This window comes from Pholcus phalangioides, unplaced genomic scaffold (genome assembly GCF_987345545.1).
Source record: "Pholcus phalangioides strain wild (caught in Gottingen) unplaced genomic scaffold, Ppha-v1.0 ptg000042l_1, whole genome shotgun sequence".
NCBI classification, from domain to species: Eukaryota; Metazoa; Arthropoda; class Arachnida; order Araneae; family Pholcidae; genus Pholcus; species Pholcus phalangioides.
Genome location: NW_028301628.1, coordinates 29,414,304 through 29,436,433, shown reverse-complemented (window position 1 = coordinate 29,436,433; position 22,130 = coordinate 29,414,304). Strand labels below are relative to the sequence as shown.

General features: G+C 34.5%; 1 protein-coding gene across 1 annotated transcript; it reads left to right on the top strand.

Moving 5' to 3' along the window:
• The first annotated feature begins 195 nt into the window (after window positions 1-195).
• Rrp4 (exosome complex component Rrp4) lies at window positions 196-22,045 on the top strand. The gene is made up of 8 exons (XM_089254583.1): window positions 196-384; window positions 9,163-9,264; window positions 12,961-13,096; window positions 15,435-15,500; window positions 16,406-16,474; window positions 16,857-17,030; window positions 19,283-19,414; window positions 21,113-22,045. Exons 1-8 carry the CDS (start codon window positions 272-274, stop codon window positions 21,188-21,190), a joined length of 870 nt encoding a protein of 289 aa, XP_089110709.1. The 5' UTR covers window positions 196-271; the 3' UTR covers window positions 21,191-22,045.
• Window positions 22,046-22,130: the final 85 nt, after the last annotated feature.

Sequence of the window (22,130 nt, the reverse complement as noted above, 5' to 3'; positions counted from 1 at the left end):
TTAAGAATATTTTTTATCGATGAATCCTTTTATGCCTTTTATAAAAACTTCAGAGTCTGGTACGAATTCATTTTTGATATCCATATGATTTTTTAATTGAATTTCCACCTGAATGAATCGTGATTCAATGTTTCGAATATATATGATATGAATCTTTTCTTATGGAACGGGAGAAAAGGTACAATTTGTATAACCACTCCTTGTGTGAACGCATGTAAAAGTGTAAACAAAACACGAATTTTGTTATTACAGCGCGAAATCAAGTTCAGAGATGAGTGGAATAAGGTTTTTCTGTGAGGATGCCGAAGAAAATGTGGAAACTGGACAGTTAATCAACTTTGTAACCCCTGGTGATGTGGTTTCTTCAGACCCTACATTCATGAGGTAAAACATAGGAAGGGTCCGATTTTAAATTGACTGTGTGCCCCCATAACTTGTGTAAAAAATGCGTGTTAGTCATAAGCGAGGGGGAGGAGCCCCCCCTCCTCAATAATTAGTATAAAATGCAACACACCCCTCCTATATAAGGGCTTGAGTGCCGTATATATGGGATGACTAACAACTTTCGGCCTCTCCCCCCCCCCCCAATGTTTTTTTTCATGTTGGTGCCTATATTATTAGTGCATATTTGTTGTTTCCATTTGGGGGTTCATCAAAATATAGGGACCCATGAGAGTTGACAAGGAGCCCCCCCCCCCCCAGGCTTTCTCTTTACTTGATGCCTGCCACCAAGGGCGTAAAGTTATTGAAAATGTTGGGGGGGGCTCAAGCCCCATACAATGGAACCTCGTTTATTCGTCGCGTCGTATAAACGAGGTTTTTAAGCACGTCGTCGAACAGACGGGTCAAAGCGTCGTATAAATGCAAAAATCGTATAACTGAAACGTTATCTCTATCTTACTCTTCCGCAAAAATTTCCCTAAGAAAACTAAAAATTATTGTAATTCAAAACCATATTTCATGAAATTGAAATCAAGAAAAAATTATATTACAAAAAAAATTACTCGAAATACAGCACTAAGATTGACATAACATTGCTGTTTCATAAACCTCGAGCACTCTTATGATGTTCCTTTCAAGATTTGAAATACAAAAATGCGTTATTTATAAACTTAAACAAAAAATTCGTCTGTGTTGTTCGATTTCTATATTCAAGAAAAAAGTCAATAAAGCATCGAGTTCAGCTCTTCTGAAAAAAATCAGTTCTGTTTTAAAGAACTGTTTTTGCGTGCATCTACGGTCAACAATCAACCTCCGTTAGCAGTCAGTTCATTTCGGAACTTGCAACAGATATTGTTGAAGCCACCTCCATTCCGTGGTCACATCCGCAGGAACACTTTGAAAATTATTATAATTTTTTTCAAGGACTTTTAAAGACTTGAAAATGAACTTTTTCTCCAAAGATTTTCAAGGAGGGTACGAACCCTGTCCCTATATATCAGGGCTTGACAAATCTCGGGCTCCAGGTCACCATGGCGACTAGAAAATCGGTATCGGCACCAAACATTCTCTGCATGTGATTGCTAGAGTGGAATCATAGGATGACGAAAACAGTGTGGCTTTCAACATGGGAGGGGAGGGGGGTCTCCGTAAGTCCTGAAAAAATCTAAAAAACATCATTTCGGACCGTTTTTCTTCAGCAAAAACCATGCTTGGCTCTTCAGGAATATGGCTGTTTCCTACATAGTTTTTGATTTGTCAAGATCGGCTATATTCAAATGACATCAAAACAGGAATCATTCAATGTTTTAAAACAGTATTGAAATTTATACTCGATGAAAAATTCAAAAAGCATGGTCATATAGGCTTATGCAGCCAGAGCCGCTATCCTATAAAATGTTTGACAAATGATTTTACTTCATGTTCATTTCCTTTTCGCTTTAGAGGTGGGGGGGGGGGGAAGAGGACAAAATCACTGAAAATATTACGATTTGATATTTTGGTTTTTTGTTGGTCGACATTTCTTCGAGCAGAAATACTTAATTTCGTTTCATTTGTGTTCAATAATGTGCATTTCAATATAGTACAGGAGTACCGTATTTGATTTGCAAAAAATTCAATATAAACAAACAAAACAAAAATATTAAAATGTCTGAGTGAGTACAGTGTTTAAAGAGAGGAAAAATGCAACACCATACTGAGCTTTCACGTATTAATAATGAGAAAATTATTATTGCGTAATTAATGACAAAAGTTCGGTGTAGATAATATCTGATATGGTGATAATCTCATTATGAAATCAATGATGCAATAATTTTATTGCATCAATTAAAAAAATGTGAAGGAAGAGCAACTTTTTTGCGCATTAACCCTATATAGTCCCGTTGATTTTTGAATAGACATGGTAAATGGTCAAAAAACACAAACAGGTTTTTTGGTATTTCAGAAAGTACATCCTTTAGTGTCATTTCAGTAAAAGGTACAGCTATATAAGTACAATAATTTTTATCTATCTAGAAAAAGCTGATTCCTTGTTGGTGTCGTATTTGAGAGCTGTCCCAATTTTACATGCTCAGAGATTTATATTATAGCACCAAATTGAGGGAAATGGAAATAAAATTCAAGGACGAAACTATTCAACTTTGCTGAGCAAAATTCTATCTGTTTATAGATAACATTAAAATTAAGGCAGACTATATTTTACCCTTAATTAATTATTTTAGCTAGTTAAATCCAGTATAATTAATTAAATTGCTGTTAACATATGCTAACAGTGCCAATTTGCATCGGTTTCTGGAAAAAAAATAATTTTCAATACGTTTTATGGAGGAGAACCATAGAGGGTATAAAAACATTGGTTTCGATTTTATTTGGCCAACATAGGTGATCAGTTGCTATTAATATCAAACCAAAAAATTTGGGTGTCATAAGATGTTTTTTTTACACAAATTATTTTCGACTTATTTTGTTCCTTGTTATTAGAGACCACTGTTTAAGCAAAACAAATTTGAATAATCCAACTCGCAGTTTTCCAAACTTTTTGTTTCATCGTCCTCCTCTTCAGAATTTGTTTTTTTCTCAATCCCCCCCCCCGGACCTTTCCATGCCCCCAAGGGGCGATATTGCCCATTATAGGATACTCTGATCTAACTGATCATAACTTCAATAACAATCTCTGTTCCCATTCTTCTAATCACTATCACCGAATATTATTACCAAAATCTCTTGTGTTGTCTGATCAATAATTTCATGGTCGGTTTTCTTTCACCTTTCGTAGTTTTGTAATTTCTGAACTCCGGATAATCCACGCTCGGATAATCGAGGTTCTACTGTACTTTAGATTTCTTTAGCAATCTTGTTCCAAACAATGTTTGTCGTAAAAGCTTTTGGCCTCAAGAATATCTGTATAAACATTTTATGCAATCGCAAAATTCCCAAAAAATTAGAGAAACTGCTAATGAGGTTGTACTTACCAAGATTATTGTTGCTCTGCTACAAATTGGGCTTTGATGATGATTCCTTCATCATGAAGAATGAGTAAGGATGCAACGATCGATCAGCGTTGACTTGAAAATTTGTAACATGAACACTCAACGATGACACTTGGATTCAAAAACAACTGGATGTTTCTTCCTCTTCTTATATGCTATAGTTAATATGACAATCCTGTTTTCGGTATTGTCAACTCTGTACAGAAAAATTTCTCACGTCTTCGTGCGCAACCATTTGTCGGCAATTACCTTTTGTAACTACTATAATTCTGCTGGTCAAATGGTGATTTGACCAGCCGAATTCATCTTTTGTGACCATTTCGGATGTCTTTTATTCTTCGTTCTTTTCTCATGGTTAGTACATCTGGACAACATAAAAATGTAACACTGTGCTAGCTTCCTGAAGGAGGGACACATAGATGTGTGTTACTTAAACACCTATAAACACATGATTCAGTTAGATGGCGGTATCCATGACTGAAAATTTCGGGAAAGTTCTCACGCTTCCTCAGGGAAAAATTTCCAATACATCTGGCTGCCCATTCGTGTGTGTCTTTGTTCGGAATTCGCCTATATATATGTGTGTGTTTGTGTATGCTCCGCCTCGCTTCAGGGCAGTTGTATGCTAGAAAGGCTACTAAATTTCTACAGTGGAACAAAAATAGTCAAAGCGCCGCTGACAAGAAAACTACAACATCGATCTCGTTATTGCTATCATATAATACATTGCTACCTCCAGAGGGGTGTACAAACAATGAGGAAGGAGATCGTACAGGAAGCGATATAGACCGGTCAACCAGTTCCCAAGTTAACAAGTGAGGGGGGAGTTGGGGTGTATTCTGTTGAACAGTTTTCTCCTTTTTTTTTTCTTAACTCATAATGGGTATCTGTCACAGGCATAGTACAGAAGTGCATTCAAGAGGATTCATGGCATTTTGGTGGCATTTTCTACTTCTGTCGCCAGCCGATCTACAGAGACAGTAAACAATCCTCAGCTAAAATCCTAAGAAAAAATAAATTAGTGATTGCTCTTTTCTGATGCCCGTGTCAGAAGTACGGGCTTTGTTGTCCTCAATGGTTAATGCTGATTGCGACCCAACGCTTTTCTTTGATCTTGTCCCAAAGCGATTTGCCTTGTCCTATCTACCCGCGAAAGCTGGTTGTCTGGAATAACTACTATATGGTCATACAGGCCCCCTAACTAGGCTGGGGCAACCGGGGCATTGCACCAGGGCCACATGCCTAATTGGGCGCCACAAAATAATGTACATTTATTTTGCATAATAATAATCCTTTCCAAAGGCCCCCAGAAAAAGTGTGCCCTGGGGCTCCCGAAAAGGCACGCTATGGTCCTGTGTTCATAGAAAAAGAATTTTCTCGCTAAACATGGAAAGAAAACCTATAATTTTTTTCTTTGTTGAATTAATTTTCAATTTGAAATCTTATAAACGGATGACCGACCGAGAGAGAGGCTTGAAAAGATCTCTCGACCAAAGATCTCGTTGTAAAGTCATAACTATTATCATCAGAATCATCAGACATACATTGCACTATAAACATGCCCCCTCCCCCCCGCTCAACGGTTGGACTAACCAACACCTTCTAGAGCAAGCTGCTTTAGAAGGTATTGGACTAACAGGGCTCCAGTGCGGGGGGACGATTCTTCCCCCCCCCCTATCATTTTTTGTTTTTCACACGAAAAATTCACTGTATCCACCAAAGGCCCTGATGCAGGATAGGGGATGCCTATAACATCTCTTTTATAGTCCTTGCCAACAAAATTAGTGAAATGGGATTACTCGTTATCAAGTTATCGCAGCTTCCGGTCATTTTCATTTGGTCCCCGAGGACTGACTATTTATGATTTATTGAATTTTAAATAGATACATTTTGCGGCACTTACATACCGATATTGTGCATGCATTTCACTATTTATAAAGGGGTGGCCAACCTGCTTCCTTAGGTAATTGAAGATTAATTTTTACTTTTTAAATTGAAGAAATTCTTTTCAATTTGTGAGCGATATTTTTCTTATGAATGAATGAGTCTTGTAGCAAACTTGTAGGCTATCTCCCTCCCCCCCACCGATAATGTGTAGTAGGCCATCTTTGCAATGACCTAATTAATAACTTTTTATTGAATTAGTTTTAGTTTCGTTTCTCATCTTCGAAATTCCCAACCAGATGGGGAGCAAAGCCGCTTGAAAGATAATCTTAATGCAGCTCTTAATGCAGCTTTGATGGGGAGAAAACGTTGAGGGGGCGGGGATATCACATACCTCATTGGCGTTGCTGTCACTGCCTTTTCAGTCACCTCATCAATAAAAATTATACAGTTTGTACAATTTTTGTTGATACACATGCACAATTTAGATTAGGATGTTCAGTTTTCCTACTCAAAAATTCAAAAAAAAATTCTAATTTTCTTTCCTAAATGAGCATTCTTACGAAAACGAAGAGCCAGTCAAATTATATTAGTGGAGGGTGCAAATCTGTTCCACAAAACAAGGGTTATGGTGTTGACTACACTCTTTAGGAAGACGTTGGCTGAGGTGTTGGTTTAAAATTTCCATGAGTGCTGCGAACGTAAATAGTTCAGGAATCCCTTAGTTATAAAGATAATATTTTGTATTAATTGTTAAAATGTAGTGGTGACTTAACGAATGGGCCAAAAAAGCCCGGTCGAGGGGTTGGTCTTGGACCTTTGAAAAATTATCATTTATTTTTCATTTCCTTTTTTAAAATCAATATTATAATTCACTTGTTGTTTATTTGATTCTATGTTCTACCCCCCCCCCCCCTAGTCAAATTTTGTTGTAAAGGGGCTTGAAAAATGTTTCGGCATCGGTCCTCAAGATCTGTTATGAATGGGCATTTAGAATGTGCTTTTTTTCCCCAATATTTTTCAAAAAAACATTGGGGGGGGGCCTAAAAGTTATTGGTCCTCCCGCATATACGGGACTCAAGCGTGTACGAAGGAGAGGGAGAATGCATTGCACAATGGTTTTTTTCAGTAATTACCTCTAGGTTCTGGCACCTATTCTTTATAGAGTGCAATTTATTTCGGTTTCAATATCATTGCTTCCCAATGTTCAACCTCCCCCCCACCATGCATCTTTGGGCTTATTTTCATGTCGGCGCCATGGCCGTCCTCCGGTCGCAGTGAACAAAAGAAGAGACACTCAGTTTTTGCCACAGGCAAAGAAGAAAGAGCCCCCTCAACACCTCAAAGAATCTTCCTCTCAGCCGTGCCTTCTGGCAGTAAGGATTGGAACCGATGGAGGGTGCAATTGGGGATTCAACGGCAGGGAAGAAATGAGATAAACGTATTGTCATGGAACAAAAAAGCCAAAGACCATCCAGATTTTTTAAAAGAACTAAAATTTTGAGCAGATTGTTTCCATTAACTAATTCATAATTAGGACAACTTTTGGTTAAAAAAAAAATTTTCATCATTGCAAAATGAATAAGCCATATTCATACGAATTTTTGGGGGGGCTGAGCCGCGTCTTCAAAAATGTTGGGGGGGCTCGGGCCCATGGGCCATATAGAAGTTTACGCCTATGCCTGCCACTCTGTCTCGAAGGAGAGATATAAGCAGGTTGTCGAGGAAGACCTGGGCCCTGCCAGACTTTCATGGGTCCCTGTAGGCTTATAGTAAATTTACAACATTACAAAAGACATAAAATGATGATAATAATCTGAAAATTAGGTTTATCTACCCTTCTGGGTGTCAAATTGGTGCCAAGACCTCGAATTGCATCGCCCTAGTGCATCGCAAAGTGTAATGTAGAAAAACAAAAACCTTTTTCATTCTCCATAGTACAGCAATAATCCAAGTGAGAAATTGGAAAAAATTCTTACACCCCCATATTTTAATACACACTCTAATACATACAATAATCTATAATCCACTTTATAAATTGAATAATCCACACAGAATTTAACAAACGTTGCACTGATACTACCAAATTTTTTAAAAAAATCACGAAAATTAAAATTCACCGAAAAATAAATTCTGCAGCGTTTGAACTTGCTAGGCTCCAACCCAGCAGAACCAGTTTAACATCTTCAGTAATGGGGGGGGGGGGGGGAATTGGTGCTGAAATGTGATTGTGAGCAGAATATGCAGCATCTCGGCACGATCAAAGGAAAATGCAAGAAGTTCAACAAGGGCAGAAAACGTTTCATCCAATTGCTAACATAGGTGCATGCGAATATGAAAATAAAACATGAGGGAACATAGTAAAATTTGCTACACCTATAACCGTAGTTGTGATTTTGCTTTCACTTTGTCATGACCCCTCACCCCAATTATAAATAATAAAGCTAATAAGAAATGCTGCAGCTTACGGCAATGCAAATATATTGTAATATTTGTGAATTGCTGTAGTAGGGCCCAGCTTCACTAGTCGCTCTCTTCGTTAGCCCTTATTATTGTCAACTTGATGCACCTGAACCGCATTGATTTAAATCAGAAATAAAATTTAATATTTTTATAACGCCCCTATTATTAATATTATTTCATTTTAGCAGGTTCGAAGCCCTAGCAGACAAAGAAGGCAGTATAATCTAGTTGGAGCAGGCAAGCACAGAGGAAATAGACGTTTCCAAGGTGCCACAAAAAAAGGGATAATATGGCTGTTGAAACAAAAAAAAATTATAATAAAAAATGAACGATAAAAACAATAAAACATTTTCAGACTAAATAAGGGATCAAGATTAAAAATATAATATCCTAGACTAGATACGAGATTGAAAATAATAAAAACCTGGACTTATTTGAAATAAAGGCCCGGGTTCTTATTATTTACAGTCTCTTATCTGGTCTAGTCTTTTGCGGACTCCAGCAGAACAGAAAAATTTGTCCATAAAAGAGGGGTGACAGTTAATCAGGCGTTCGAAATGCATACTTTTATTATACTGGGGAAATTATTATTTGGTGGTAAAAGAGGGTTGACACTGTTGAGAGGGGGTTTCACTATATAAATATTCTCTGGAATCGAAATAAAAACCTGGACTCTTTTTTAAATAATATAATAGTCAGGGCAAAAAAAGCTCTGAGTTTGGTCAAGGAAAGTCTCTGGGGTCAATAAAAACATGATTGTAGAATTGCTAACAGCTAGTATGTAAAAAAAGTGAATAAAAATGGAAATATGAAATTTACATTCTGTTAAAACAAATCTCTAGCAGAAAAAACAATGTAACGTGCTGTGAAAATGGCATATAACTATACAACTTATAGACAAAGGTCTAAAATGCTAACAGACTAGGTTCAAATGCATATTCTACACAAATGCCTATTATTACCAGCGACTTCTAGCAGGTGACATCACCTTCAGATGATAGCCAATAGTAAAAAAAGAAATAAAACCCCAGAAGCCTAGGGAAATTATAATAATGGGGGGAGGTGGGGGGAGATAAACGCGCATGGAAGAAAATTGCTGACTAGGAAGAAAAGCGCTAACACACTAGAAAGGAAATCGCCGAAGAAGAAAAAGATTACATTTTAGCTGCACCTCAGTTTCTAAACTTTAAAGTTAAACTCTTTCAGATGTTTATCGAAAAAATGCATCGACTGTATTTCGTCATCGTATGTTATTGCTATTTTGTTTCTTTAAACATAAAAATAACATGGATGTTTTGAGTTAACTTAGAAAGGTTTGTGGCTAATTGCTCTCTCTCTCTCATAGTTTCTTTTGTTCGTAATTTTTTTTTTCATTCCCTTTCAGAGGACATGGAACATATCTTGCAGATGGAAAGATCAATGCATGTGTTGCTGGCACCATAGAACGTGTTAGTAAGCTTTATTCTGTCAAGGCCCTGAATTCAAGGTATAACTCAGTGATGTTGTATTCATTTTTTATTTCTTGTCTCACCATGGTCATTGTAATCAAATTATTGAATGATAGTCTCATTTTGGATGAGGTGATCAAATTATGGGGGTCTGCCATGACCTTAGAGGAGAAAACTTATAGAATAGTGATGCCACATGATTTTTCAATGCATTTGACCTACACTATGAACTTTGATGATGAAAAAAAAATTAGGAGTATCTAGAGATATCTCATTATACAGGGCGAACAAAACCTTGACTGCCAAACGAAAGGAGGTGATAGAGGAGCCCAAGTGGATTATAGAAGAAAAATGCGTTATGTCTGAAAAAACAAATTTTTGAAGTTTCTGAGAGACCTTCGCACAAACTAAGTGCATATTTAAAAAGAGTCGAAAAATCTTATAAGGTCACACCAATTTCATCAAAATATCTCAATTTATTGGCCAATTTATTGGCAAGCTACAAGTGTTAAAACATTAGCAAAATTCAAAATTGAATTGTTGCCAAATTCTGCAGACACACTTCTAGCTACAAACGTTCAAATTTACTAAAAAACTTATCCACTGCAAAAGCTTTTGAAAGAGTCTGCAACAAATTATAACAATGTTCTAGTTCAGGAGAAATTTAGCCTTTTGTGCCCCAAAGCAAAATGTTTTCCATTGTTCTGCAACAAGCTCTCGGCTGACTGACTGGAAATGTTCTGTGGTAAATATTCCTACGATAGTATTTTCTACACTTTTCTTAAAGTTCTTTCAAATTGTTCTGCAGTAGCATTGATTGTTCTGTGGTGTATGTCGCAGATTTCTGTATATTCTGTTTGTGGCTTTTGTATATGCAATACATCACTGAAATCAGCATTTGACAAAGAAAAAATTTTGGTAGATTTTAGTGACAATTCAATTTTGTGCATTTCGTCAGTCTCTCAGTGCTTGTAGTTCGCCACTAAATACAGATATTCTGACAGAGGTGGTGTCACTTTATAGAATTTTTTATGCAAAATCAAATTGGTGCCAAAATCTGTAACCAACAATTTCAAATTTTTGTTGAATATCTATTTCGACAAAAACAGATTTCAGTGATGTATTGCAAACAAAAGGCTAAATTTCTCTTGAACTGAACACTGATATAATTCATTGTAGACTCTTTTGAAAACTTTGCAATGGACAAGTTTTTTGGTGAATTCAAACATTTGTAGCTAGATATGACATGAATGTCGCTCTAATGTAATTTTTTAAGGAAGGAAAAAACCCATCTCTGCCTCTACCGGGAGTCGAACCCGGGTCCCTCGATTGCCGGACGAGTGCTCTGACCACTAAGCTACAGAGTAGATAGAGATTCAGTATCATTGACATAAGGCTCCACTGTATTTTGATGGAAATGACGTCACCCGTTATAAATCTTTAGTTTGCATGTGCATCTCAGAAATTTCACAAATTCTTGGTTTTTCAGTCTTGACACATTTTACTTACATAATCGATTGTTCACCCATGACTCAAAAACGGGAATAGGACATGGTTCATGCCTATAACTAGGCTGGGGGAACCAAGGCGTGGTCCTGAGATCCTGAGCCTAATGGGACCCCACAAAAATGTACTTATTTTGCATAATAATAACCCTTTTGATAGAGCCCCAAGAAAAAATCCAAGACTGCACACTATGGCCCTGACAGGGTTGATAGGTTGTTTTATGTTCCACTTGAGCTCGTATATCATCCCCCCTTCATTCGGCAGATTAGATCATGTCCACTCTATATGTGTACAGTGAAATATCTCTATAACAGACATCCATGGAATGTTGAACTTTTATCCTTATTAAAATCTTTTTTTTTTTTAAATCTTTGTAGAGAAGCCTCTAAAAGTCCTTGATGTGCTTTGCAAAAATAAAGAAACCCTAAAGAAAATCCCCGGTCTTTGTAGTCATAGGCTAACTACATTTCCTGGACAAAAGTACATCAAACTGGGATTTCATTCAAGAAGCTGGAAATTGTTGATTGTTGCCAAAAATTATCAATTTTTTAATTATTACCAAAATCAACAGTTGCAAGACATAAAGTGCTACATCACAGTGTGAAAATCACTAGATTAAAATGAATTCTACAAAAAAAGAAAAAAAATTTAGCATAGCAAATATGTGAGATATTCATATTTATAGTCAATTATCATATCATAATTTATAAGTTGCAAAATAATTTTAATCCATGGTTTTAGTGAAGAAGAATAAATATAGGAGTAGGTTTCATTGGAAATATGGTTAAAACAGGGCATTTTTTAAAAAAAGTCAGGACAGCTATAATAAGGGAAATATGGGAATGATCTGGTAAAACACAGGTTATATGGTCACCCCATGCAATCCCTCAAAAAATCCTCATTTTTTCCTATTTATTTGTGTGACATTTTTTTTGCAAAATACTTCTTCCTGTGGCAAACTACAGATTTTTTAAGATGGAATCATCACCTATGCATGATGGTTATGAGACTGTTAAATAAAACCCAAACAAATATTTTTTCAACATAGTTTTTGTTATGACAGCACATTTGAAATATTTCATCATTTTTGATGCCACAGAAGTTTCACCCGAAAAAAGCTCACATGGAACTCGGGGTGCTACAAGACTATGGGCACAGACCTAACCTGAGCCAGATCTGATGTGACTATTTGCTAGGGTTACAGGTAGATTACAATAGGAGCATACAAAACTTTTAAAAACACATGAAATGAAGTAAAAATATATATTTTTACCAAGTATTTAAGAATAATAGACATGCATGGTATATTTTTTTTAATTTCACTCAAAAACATTTGAAAATAAATGCAATGGAAAAGCACGTGGCAACACCATCTACATTTTAGCCCAGGGAGGAGATATTGACAATATATTGCTACTTTGGCAATAGTTGAAAACAAGACAACAAAAAAGGTTCGCCATATATTTGGGATTAAACATCGAAGTTCTATTCTGCAGTATTAAAAAAGTGCTGCTATGGCTAGACGTGGTCATGGATTCACGAACTTCCAATTTCAAATTTGTAAAAACGAGTGTCAACTATATATTGTACTGTTCCAGATAATGTCTCTGACAAGCACTCGAGATGGCAAAGCACGAAGCAATTTCACGGACAACACAAATTTATTTTACAGAACAGCTATGTACACATGTTCACAAGCAGCGGTTCGAAACACAACCTACAAATAAAAGACTTGTCTTCAGAATAAAATTCTACAAGCTGCTCTTAGTTCTTCTGTGGCGGCCCCTCTATATAGGTGGAAATAAACCTTCTAGAATAATCTCTACAGTTCTCGCGATATATTTACACTTATTTTAGCGCTGTGTCATTGACAATTTGCCAGACTTGCCATTGTTTTTTATCCCCTGTTATTTTTTTCTTATTTTATCCTCAGTTCATTTAGGTTCTGCTAGGGTACTGTTGAGTCTCACCAGATTAAATAAAACTAATGAGAGAAAGATTTTTTTTTTAATTGTCATTGTCAAATTGACAAGATTTACAGAGTGGTGCATTAATGGTTATTGACATGTCAAAAATTACATGATAAATAATGACTACTTACATAATTTTTATAATATTCTACCCAAAGTTATTAATATGAATAACCAGTTTATGATCGTATTTGAGTCAAAAGCTGTCTATGCTCCCATTCTGGAGACCTGATCCGAATATTATATTTGTTTTTTAAGGTATGAAGGTGAAGTGGGAGATGTTGTTGTTGGTCGGATTGTTGATATACAAGACAAGAAATGGATGGTTGATGTAAATGCAAGACTAGATGCTTTGCTTAGTTTGTCTTCTGTGAATTTACCTGGAGGGCAGCATGTGAGTATGAACTTTGATTTCTTTTGTTAATTTAAGTGCCTGCAATATCTATTTGGTAGGCCTGTTATTGATAACCATTAAGTAATGACATCAAATAAAAAAAATTTAATTTTTTTTCTTTCATTTATTACATTTATTACTTGTCAAAGAAAATTGTTTAACCTTCATGCTTTTGAATGTATAGAATAACCTTGATCAAGCCTTTATCAACTGGGCATGTGATTTTTACCTTTTGCTTGTGCAGTGCTGCAAGTAAAATATTTTCTGGGATCATCTCTATTAACTAAAAATTACTATCCATGGTTACTCAAGAACAGTGTTTCTCAAAGTGGGCAATATTGCCCCTGGTGAGCGATGAAATAGTCTGGGGGGGGGGGATAGAAGCTGCAGGTATAACAGAATCATGGGTTTGCTTGAATTTTGGGGTGATGGAACAAAAAGTTTAGAAAACTAAAATGCCCAAGACCTTTTATCCCCGGTTAATTTAGTTTTTGTTCTGCTGTAGTCTAGCTATTAAGTCTTATTAGATTAAATGAAATTAATGGGAGAAAGATTTTTAAAAACAAAACTGTAGAGTTGTGGTTCTCATACCACTCTTAGAGGCAACACCAACCTTCGTCAAGGGTGTTGCAGCAAGCTAATAACATTAATGAGTGCCTGTCCAACAGTGATTTGAAGTGGTTTTTTTTCTAGACTATTCTGGGAGCCGCTGATGGCTAAAGTTACTTACCTACTTTAAAGGATAGATTTAAACCTCCCCCATTTATCATAGAAGAATGTTGTTTGATGTGGTTGAAAGATTAACAATCATTTTCACTATCAAAGCTTGATGTTTATTTGTCAGATTAAACAGTTTTTATTACATGTATAGATCTATCTACTATAGTTTTGTTTAGCTATGCATCATTTCTATACTCATCCGATATTGAAGCTGAATTGTTAAATTTAAAAACAATCTTTATTTGATGTATGAATGTACTGTATTTTAACATGTTTAAAGAACCCTCGTGATTTTTGAGCTAAATTCAAAAAAAAAATTTCATCAAAGGTATTTTTTATATTATTAAAAAAAGATTTTCTATTCATCCTTATAGAAACCATCAAATTCTCTCCATCACTCTTAGTGGATACATCACAATCAACATCTTACATCCACTCACTGCATTTCTCCCTCATTAGCACCTTGAAGGGTTTGTTGATACTGATGTCCAGAAGTTGAAATCTGCTTATAAGGCCAACTGCCAATTGGGTTTCTGATTTTTTGCTATCTTTGTTTCGTCTATAACATGTGCTTGGCAAACACATGCACTTCTCCAATAGGACGGCGTAACCCGTTAGGTGTCAGTCAGTCATAGTATGTTGCAAGTTATGAAAATTTGAGTTTTGAGAGGAATTAAGTAATTTGTTAATATCCATAAACTATCCATGTACAGTGAAACCTCCCAACAATGGTCACTAATGGGACCGAGCAAATGTGATTGCTATTGAGAGGTTACTGTTGTTAAATTGTTAAAAGGTTATTAAATTTTTTGATTGCATTCAAAATTATAATAACCCATACTGTAACTAGAAGAAGCGTTCATTATTTATTTTCATTTCAAAGTACTTTATTTTCATTGAAGAAGCACGATTTTTTTTATGAAGGGCCTTACTTTCGATTTTCTATTGTTAATTTCATGAAGAAAAATGCTTACAGCTGCGCCATAATCCTTGTATCCTGGGACATGTATTCTTCAGATTAGATTCATCCTCCAATGTAATCAGTTATTTTTTATCTAAGGCAGTATTTTCAATTAGTGCTTACCCAGGACTCTCTGGTCTATGACATAGCCACTTGCCGAATTCTAACCCTAAATTCTGCTTTGTCCTTTATGAAACGTTTAGTGCACCAGTTAGCATCAACTTGTGGGACCTCCAGACCATATTTTGGAAACCACCTAGGTAGGAAAAGTGCCTGTAGTTATTTTCATATTTGAAGGGCTCAAGGAAAGAAATAATTTTCAAAGCAAATCTTTGGAGTTATTTTTCTTTTATGATAATGTATCACTTTTCTTTCATTTTAATGTCCAAAAGTGGTCGTTATTCAGAAAACATTGTTTAGAAGTTAACCTTAATGTTAATCCAATGGGATGCGTTCTGTTCCAAGAAAATGTGGCCATTGTTCAGAGGTAATTATTATGGGAGGTTTTACTGTATAAGAAACACCCTTATTTTGGAACTTAATTTTTGGCAAAAAAGGGTTCCTTACACATGTTAAAATATGGTAGTTTCAATGTCTTTCTATTTATGTAATGCGAGTGTCATTGTATATTAATATGTTTTTAATTTTTTGAAATAGAGGCGAAAAACAAAAGAAGATGAGTTGAAGATGCGTAACTATCTCAAAGAAGGTGACCTCATCAGTGTATCCTTGCAAAAAAAAAATCAAATTCATAATGTTTGTTTGTTTTAAATGTATCATCTAAAAATCACAGTGTTAACAGTGGCTATGTAACTTAGTACACAGTTATGAAATTTTAACTTCAAATAAAGAAAAATATTGCACTTTGCCTGTAACACTAAAAAAATTAAATTAAAAATAATATTTGAAGAGGCCTTTCTATAAAAGGCCTGATTTATTTCGGTGCTCCTGAATGCCATTATTGACAGTTTAAATGCATATCTGTCAGTTTTAAATCTGCAGTGAAATGCTCATTGTGATTCCCATATTTTGTCATACTTTGCCATAGCTACCAAGTTTGGCGATTGTGATATTTTTTGTTGGCAAGAGTAGTGATGACAGGTAATTTAACCTACTGGTTAGTGATGATTGATGACTTCGCGTTAATCACGATGGCTTGAGTGATATCACATCACATTTTTGTAAAGAGAAGAATCTTTACTACTTTACTTTTATTAATGAAAAATCTCTACATTGTTTTCCAAAAATCTCTTTTATATTTATTTTTGTATGGAATTTGGATCCGTAAGAAAACCTCCTTAATTCTTATTCTGCAGAGTTGGCAGCTATGCTTTGGCATTGTCTCGATTGCCTAGTCAGTTTGTTTGGATTTGACTGTATAATTCACAACTCTGTAGTTGGTTCTGGCAATCAAAGTTTGCTGTAGCGATAGAATTGCTGGCGTTTATTTCATGCTGTCATGTGGGAGGATTAAATGTATTCTTACTTTGGCTACCTTTGCATAATATCTGGGTTTGCATCCTGACACACACAAAAAAGTATTTTAAAAAATAAATCAGAATTTCTTCCCCACCCTTATCAATAAACTATTTATTTTTTATTTTTTCCATAATAATAAATAAATACAGGCAGAAGTTCATTCAGTTCTTCAAGATGGCACTCTTCGTCTCCATACAAGAAGTTTGAAATATGGCAAAGTAAGTAATAAATTTCAAAATTTAATTTGATGCCAGCCTAATTTCACATAAGACAGTCATTTCATTAATTTTTACATTTTGTCCAGTGTCAGGTTTTTTTTTTTTGAGTCCAATTGTTATCATTACAATCAATCATTTATTTTGCCTTACAATTTCATTGATAATTATGATGCATCTGAAACTTAGTCTTTAAGCTCGGACACAGAAACCCTAAGGAATCTAATTGCAATCTCCTCTAAACTGTAATCATGTCCTAATTAAACCTGCATGCATAAATGTGAGGTTGTAGGGCAATAAAATGTGAAAACTTTATTAATATCATTTATCTACATTTATATAAAACAGAAATAAGAAATAAACTTATTCCTGTCTGTTCCCTTAGCTGGGACAAGGAGTTCTTGTTAAAGTCCCTCCATCTCTTGTTGAAAGGAAAAAGACACACTTCCATGATATAGTGAGTGGTGTGCAGCTCATCCTAAGTAATAATGGGTACATCTGGATATCGCCTACAGTTTCTGAGGGTATTAGCACTGGGGGTCATGCCCAAGATTTAGAGGTAAGCTACATATTTTCAAAGCGAAAAGCATATATGTTTTGTTTCTTAGCATTTCAAGTAATGATAAAATATGAGTAAATAAGTTAAGCTTAAGGAAAGCTGAAATTCATTTCACCAGACACTTTATTTAGTGAGGTTATTAAAATTACTGGTTGTGTTTTTTTTGTTTCACTTGAAATTTCGTTCACTTCAGTAGCAGGCATCTTGAGGAGTCGACTACTACTTAACCATCCATGCATCTCATACACGTTCCTCTGTGGAATTTCTCATAAATTGGTACATGTAGGAATGTGTTGCATGTAGAGATACAAAATTCTCTGTAATCTTTTTTTTGAAGAATATTCTAATCGAGGGGAATATTCAAGAATATATATATTCTTGATAGAACAAAATATTCTCTTAAAGGGCTATAATAATAAATAACTTCACCTTAAAGATTTTACTTGTGAATATCTAAGAATATTTATAAAATGCTAGTTTCAAAAAGGCCAGCAATTAACAGTAAATTTATTACATTAGTAAAAGAAAGCTGTATTTTATTTGATTTTTCTGCTATAACTGTGAAAAAAATCAAAGGTGAACATCGTTATTCTCAGAGGATACAGAACTGCTCTTCAGTAGACACTCTGACTCTCTAAGCATATTCACAATAGTTTGAATAGTAATTAACTCTAGCATTCGAGATTGAGATAAATATTTTAGCAGTTATGTCTAGAAAATTTGCAGAGTCCTATTGTGAAATTGATTAGACCATTTATTACATTTGTGAAAATGCATTTTTTGTGAAATTAAGAAAAAGCTTGTGTGAAAATGTCTATTAACTTTACTCTTGCAATATAAAGAGAAAATCGCATACTTGAAGTTGTGCAAAAAAAGGAAAAACTACGATATGATTTTCAGCAAAGATAAGCACAGATCAGAATTCATTCATCACTTGGCAACTACAGAAGGTACATCATTACTAGGAATTCTTTCAGAACTTGCCCAAATATATAAAAAATAGAACTTCGTAGGAAAGACGTGATATAAAGGGTGCAGAAAATATTAGTGCTGTTGTGTGATGGGAGCTTGCCATGGAATGTGTTTAACAAAAGTTTCCTTGCAATATCGCTGCAACAAGAAGCTTTAGTGCTTTTGTATATACTTGAAGCAGAAAGAAATTCATTGCTTATTGAAAGGAAAGGGAAAAAGTTAGTTTACAGCCCATAATAAATTTTCACAAAGAACAAACAAATAAAAATAAATAAAACCAACATGGCTGAATTTAACAACTTGCAAAAAAATAAAAGTGACATAGAATTTTAGTATATGTCATTGAAGAAAATAACAGTTCTGTATATTTTTAGAGGAAAATAATTGTAAGAATAGCTCTTTTTGTGTGTCAATCTTTTTATTTTTTGATCTGAACTTATTTCTAAAATGTAGCTCATTTTGAAATGATTTTTATGATCTGTGAGGGTTTCAAAGAATCCTCACTGAAAAACCTTTAATAAACCAACCCAAAACTTCGCAAAAGCAAGAATATTCTTTAATCAGAAATTATTATAAAGTGATTATGAATAAAAAAATTTCCTTTTAAATTTTTCAGGCAATGGAAAATGAATTATCCATTATGTAAAAAAATTAATTTTTTTTTTTCATTATTTAAAAGAAAAAGGGATATTCTCAATTATTCTCCAAAGTTTACATCCAGAATATTCTCACCTCATATCTCTAGTTATAAGTGTGTAATGTCAGAAGCAAGTTCTTTACCTAGGGCAACCACCGATGGATGGAGCATTCATTTCCCACCCAACTCCACTGGTTGGAAATTGCCATAAGACGATATATGACCAGAGTTGGTGTGCAGTAAAGTAGTGGTTATAAGTGTGTATATATGTATATGTTGTTGTCAGCTGCCATCTGTTTTCCATATTTTGAAATATAGATGTCTAATGCCTGAATTTCCATGTAAGGTGAGTGTTGTGTTAAAGGTCTGCCTGCTTTCCGATGAGCACTTTTTCAAAAGCTGAGGAGTCAGAGGATGCAGCAGAATTGGATGTTAACTATGGGTCTTAGAGAGTCAGATGTCAAAGGATCATCCTACATTTTATACATTTGCTTGATTTGGATTGTAGTTGCAAAAAAATAGAGTTTTCCATTATTTTGAAAGAGTTTTTTTTACGAGTTTTCATGCTACAAGTAAATTTCATGTTTTTTTTGTTATAATGTTTCCCTATTCATAATTGCATTTATAATTGAATATCTTCCAGCCTGTTTCAAAGGTTGACAGAGAAGCAATAGTAAGACTCAAGAACTGTGTTAATGTTCTTGCGCATCATCAGAAGCAGCTTCTCTCGGACACTGTTGTCTTATATGCTTATGAGGCATCGTTGAATCACTTGGTAAGTTATGACATACCAATGCTCAATATAGATATGTCATTGCCTCATGTTTTGGGTTTTCAGCAAAAACTGTGCTGTCATTAGACTCCATTGTTAACGTACATAAAAAAAACTTTGGTGCCAAATTTTTCACCATGGCACCTGGGATTTGTCAAGGCCTGAAATATATACTCTTCTAGATCAATGATGAAAAGTTTTCTTGCTTAATGGCATTTAATTGTATGGGCATGACAATGATTTATAATAGAACCTCAACGTCTCAAAGATTTCCCTACATTTATTAAATCGATGTATTTTTGCCTTTATATCTCAAAGCATTTTCTTTGTTCTTGTCTGTGACCTGTCTTGGATGTCAAATCATGGTAATAGTGAATATGAAACATGAAAATTCTTTTGCGTGCATCTTGCTTTCTTTCAGAAATTTGTGGTAGATTCATAACCCATTCTGAGGCCGGGATTACACTATAAAATTTTGGTAAAAGATCTTTTATAAAACTGAAAAAATTCAACCAATAAGCACATCGGTTACATTCGAGAAAATTCAACCAGTGATCTTATTGGTTGAATTTCTTGTGTTTTATCCTTTTAAGCCTTTACAAAACTTTTATAGTGTAATCCCGGCCTGAGATAATGCAAGTAGGTAAGCAAAACTGATAAAATATGGGGGGGGGGGGAAATTGCCACTAGAAACAAAAACTGACTGTTCGGGCAAGTACCAATTTCGGTGCTTTTCCTGGTCTAGAGTCAGATGCATCACCCCCCCCCCCCTTCCCAATTGCAGTCCTAGAGGGAATAATCCAGAAGCATATCAAGGTTGACATTGAATAAAATGAAGGGAGTGGGATGGGATGTAAATAGAGATAAAGAATTAATATGCCACGTAGAGGTGAAAGAAATGCTGCGCTGTTGTCAAAGAAAAGTCTTGGCCATGCATCAGTTATAGTTGTGAGTAAATCCGTTTTGTTTGTTCTAGGTCGAAAAACGGTTGGTCAACACAAATTTAAAAGGCTTTCAATAAAAAAAAATTGATTAAATATTTTTTACAATATATAGAAATAAAGTTTTCATTAGTTAATTCTATCATGAAGTAAAGTCATAGCTAACTTTTATAACACTCTTTCAACAATAATCAGAAACAAACTATTGATATCAGCATTAAGAAAAGCAAAAAAAAAAATTCCAGAAAACTACTTATCTTGTGGAGCATATTCAAAAATAGTTCATGCTATGCCGGGGGGGGGGGGGGAGAGGCGGGCTAGCCATGAGTTTGAAACAGTGAAACAGCCAAAGACTATTAGAACCATGGCAATGTGGGTATTTTTTTTCTGGAAAAATAAATTTTTGCTTTTTGGTTTTATTAATTTTTTTACATAAAATCTCCACCTGTTATTTTTCCTCCAGTCAGTTTCAAGATAGAGATTCTACTTAACACTGGACTTAATTATAAAAGTGCTTCAGATTCTTTTGTGTTACATTTCTATATTTCTTGTAGAAAATGAGATGCGCCTCAGTGCTTGTAATAATTTATTTAGTTTTCCTCTCTAATAAATGTGATTGTTATATTCATGAATTTTATTAAGAATTTATAAATTGAGATTTATGTATTGTGTAGATATACAAGCTTTCACTGTCTGTATTTTCAATGAATACATTACCATTCATTCATATGTATCAGTTTCTAATTTTGTTTTTCCCCAGGCTAAAGACATTCTTTTACCAGAAGTAATGAAAGAAATAGCAGAATCAGTATCTCAAAGGATCAAAATGGAATCTTAATATATTTTTTGCTCACCACATTTATTTGTTAATAAATTTTTACATTCAATTTTCTTGTACAGAATATAGAAGTAAATACCGTCTGATCTAATTATTTAATTAGTATATTATTTAGGCCAATCAACATAGTATGAGATATGCATTTAGTCAGTGTTTTAAGAGCAAAAAAAAAAGGCAGTGACGAGATAGAAGTTTTAAAATATGCAAATACATTTTAAACCAATGTATAAAGCCAGGATTACAATATAAAAGTTTTAAAAAAGTTATTTTATAAAACTTGAAAAATGCAACCAATAAGTATATTGGTTACATTCGAACAAATATAACCAATAAACTTATTTTTTTTCCAAGTTCTGTAAGAGGTTTTTTTATAAAACTTTCCAGTATAATATCTACTTTAGGCCATGATTGCACCATAAAAGTTTTGTAAAATATCTTTACCATAGTATAATGCAAGACTAAAAATATTTTCCTTCATCTCACACTACAGCAACTCTAGTCATAATTAAGTTGGATTAGAAATCTTTGAAATACCAGAATTACATCTACAATTTAGTAAAAGGAAATTTTAGGTACCAATTTTTTAGTGAACCTGGTTCCTGTGATTTGTCCTAAAACACAAAGTTTTCATATCATGGGTTTTGGGTCAAATCCATGGATTCACAGACTGATCAAAATCAATGGTGCAGCATAACAGATTTTACCAACAAACTATACAAAATTGAGTAATTTTGTGTGTGTATTCAAACGATAATGTGAACTAATTTCCTTTTGATCCCTTCTATTTCCTGTTAACAAGGTTTGATTATTTTTTTTTTTAGATATAAATTTGATTCATATTATAAGGGAGTGAGCAATGAAATTGTGCTTGTCTTTATTACTGTTTTATATTAACCCAGCGGTTCTTAAAGGGTGCACTATGGCTCCTTGGAATACCACC

Excerpts from the sequence above, each read along its gene's own strand:
- Rrp4 (XM_089254583.1), top strand. The coding sequence starts at position 272 with ATGAGTGGAATAAGGTTTTTCTGTGAGGATGCCGAAGAAAATGTGGAA. Across the intron at positions 15,501-16,405 it reads AAGAAGGTGACCTCATCAGT|GCAGAAGTTCATTCAGTTCT; the intron begins GTATCCTTGCAA and ends AAATAAATACAG. Across the intron at positions 16,475-16,856 it reads GAAGTTTGAAATATGGCAAA|CTGGGACAAGGAGTTCTTGT; the intron begins GTAAGTAATAAA and ends CTGTTCCCTTAG.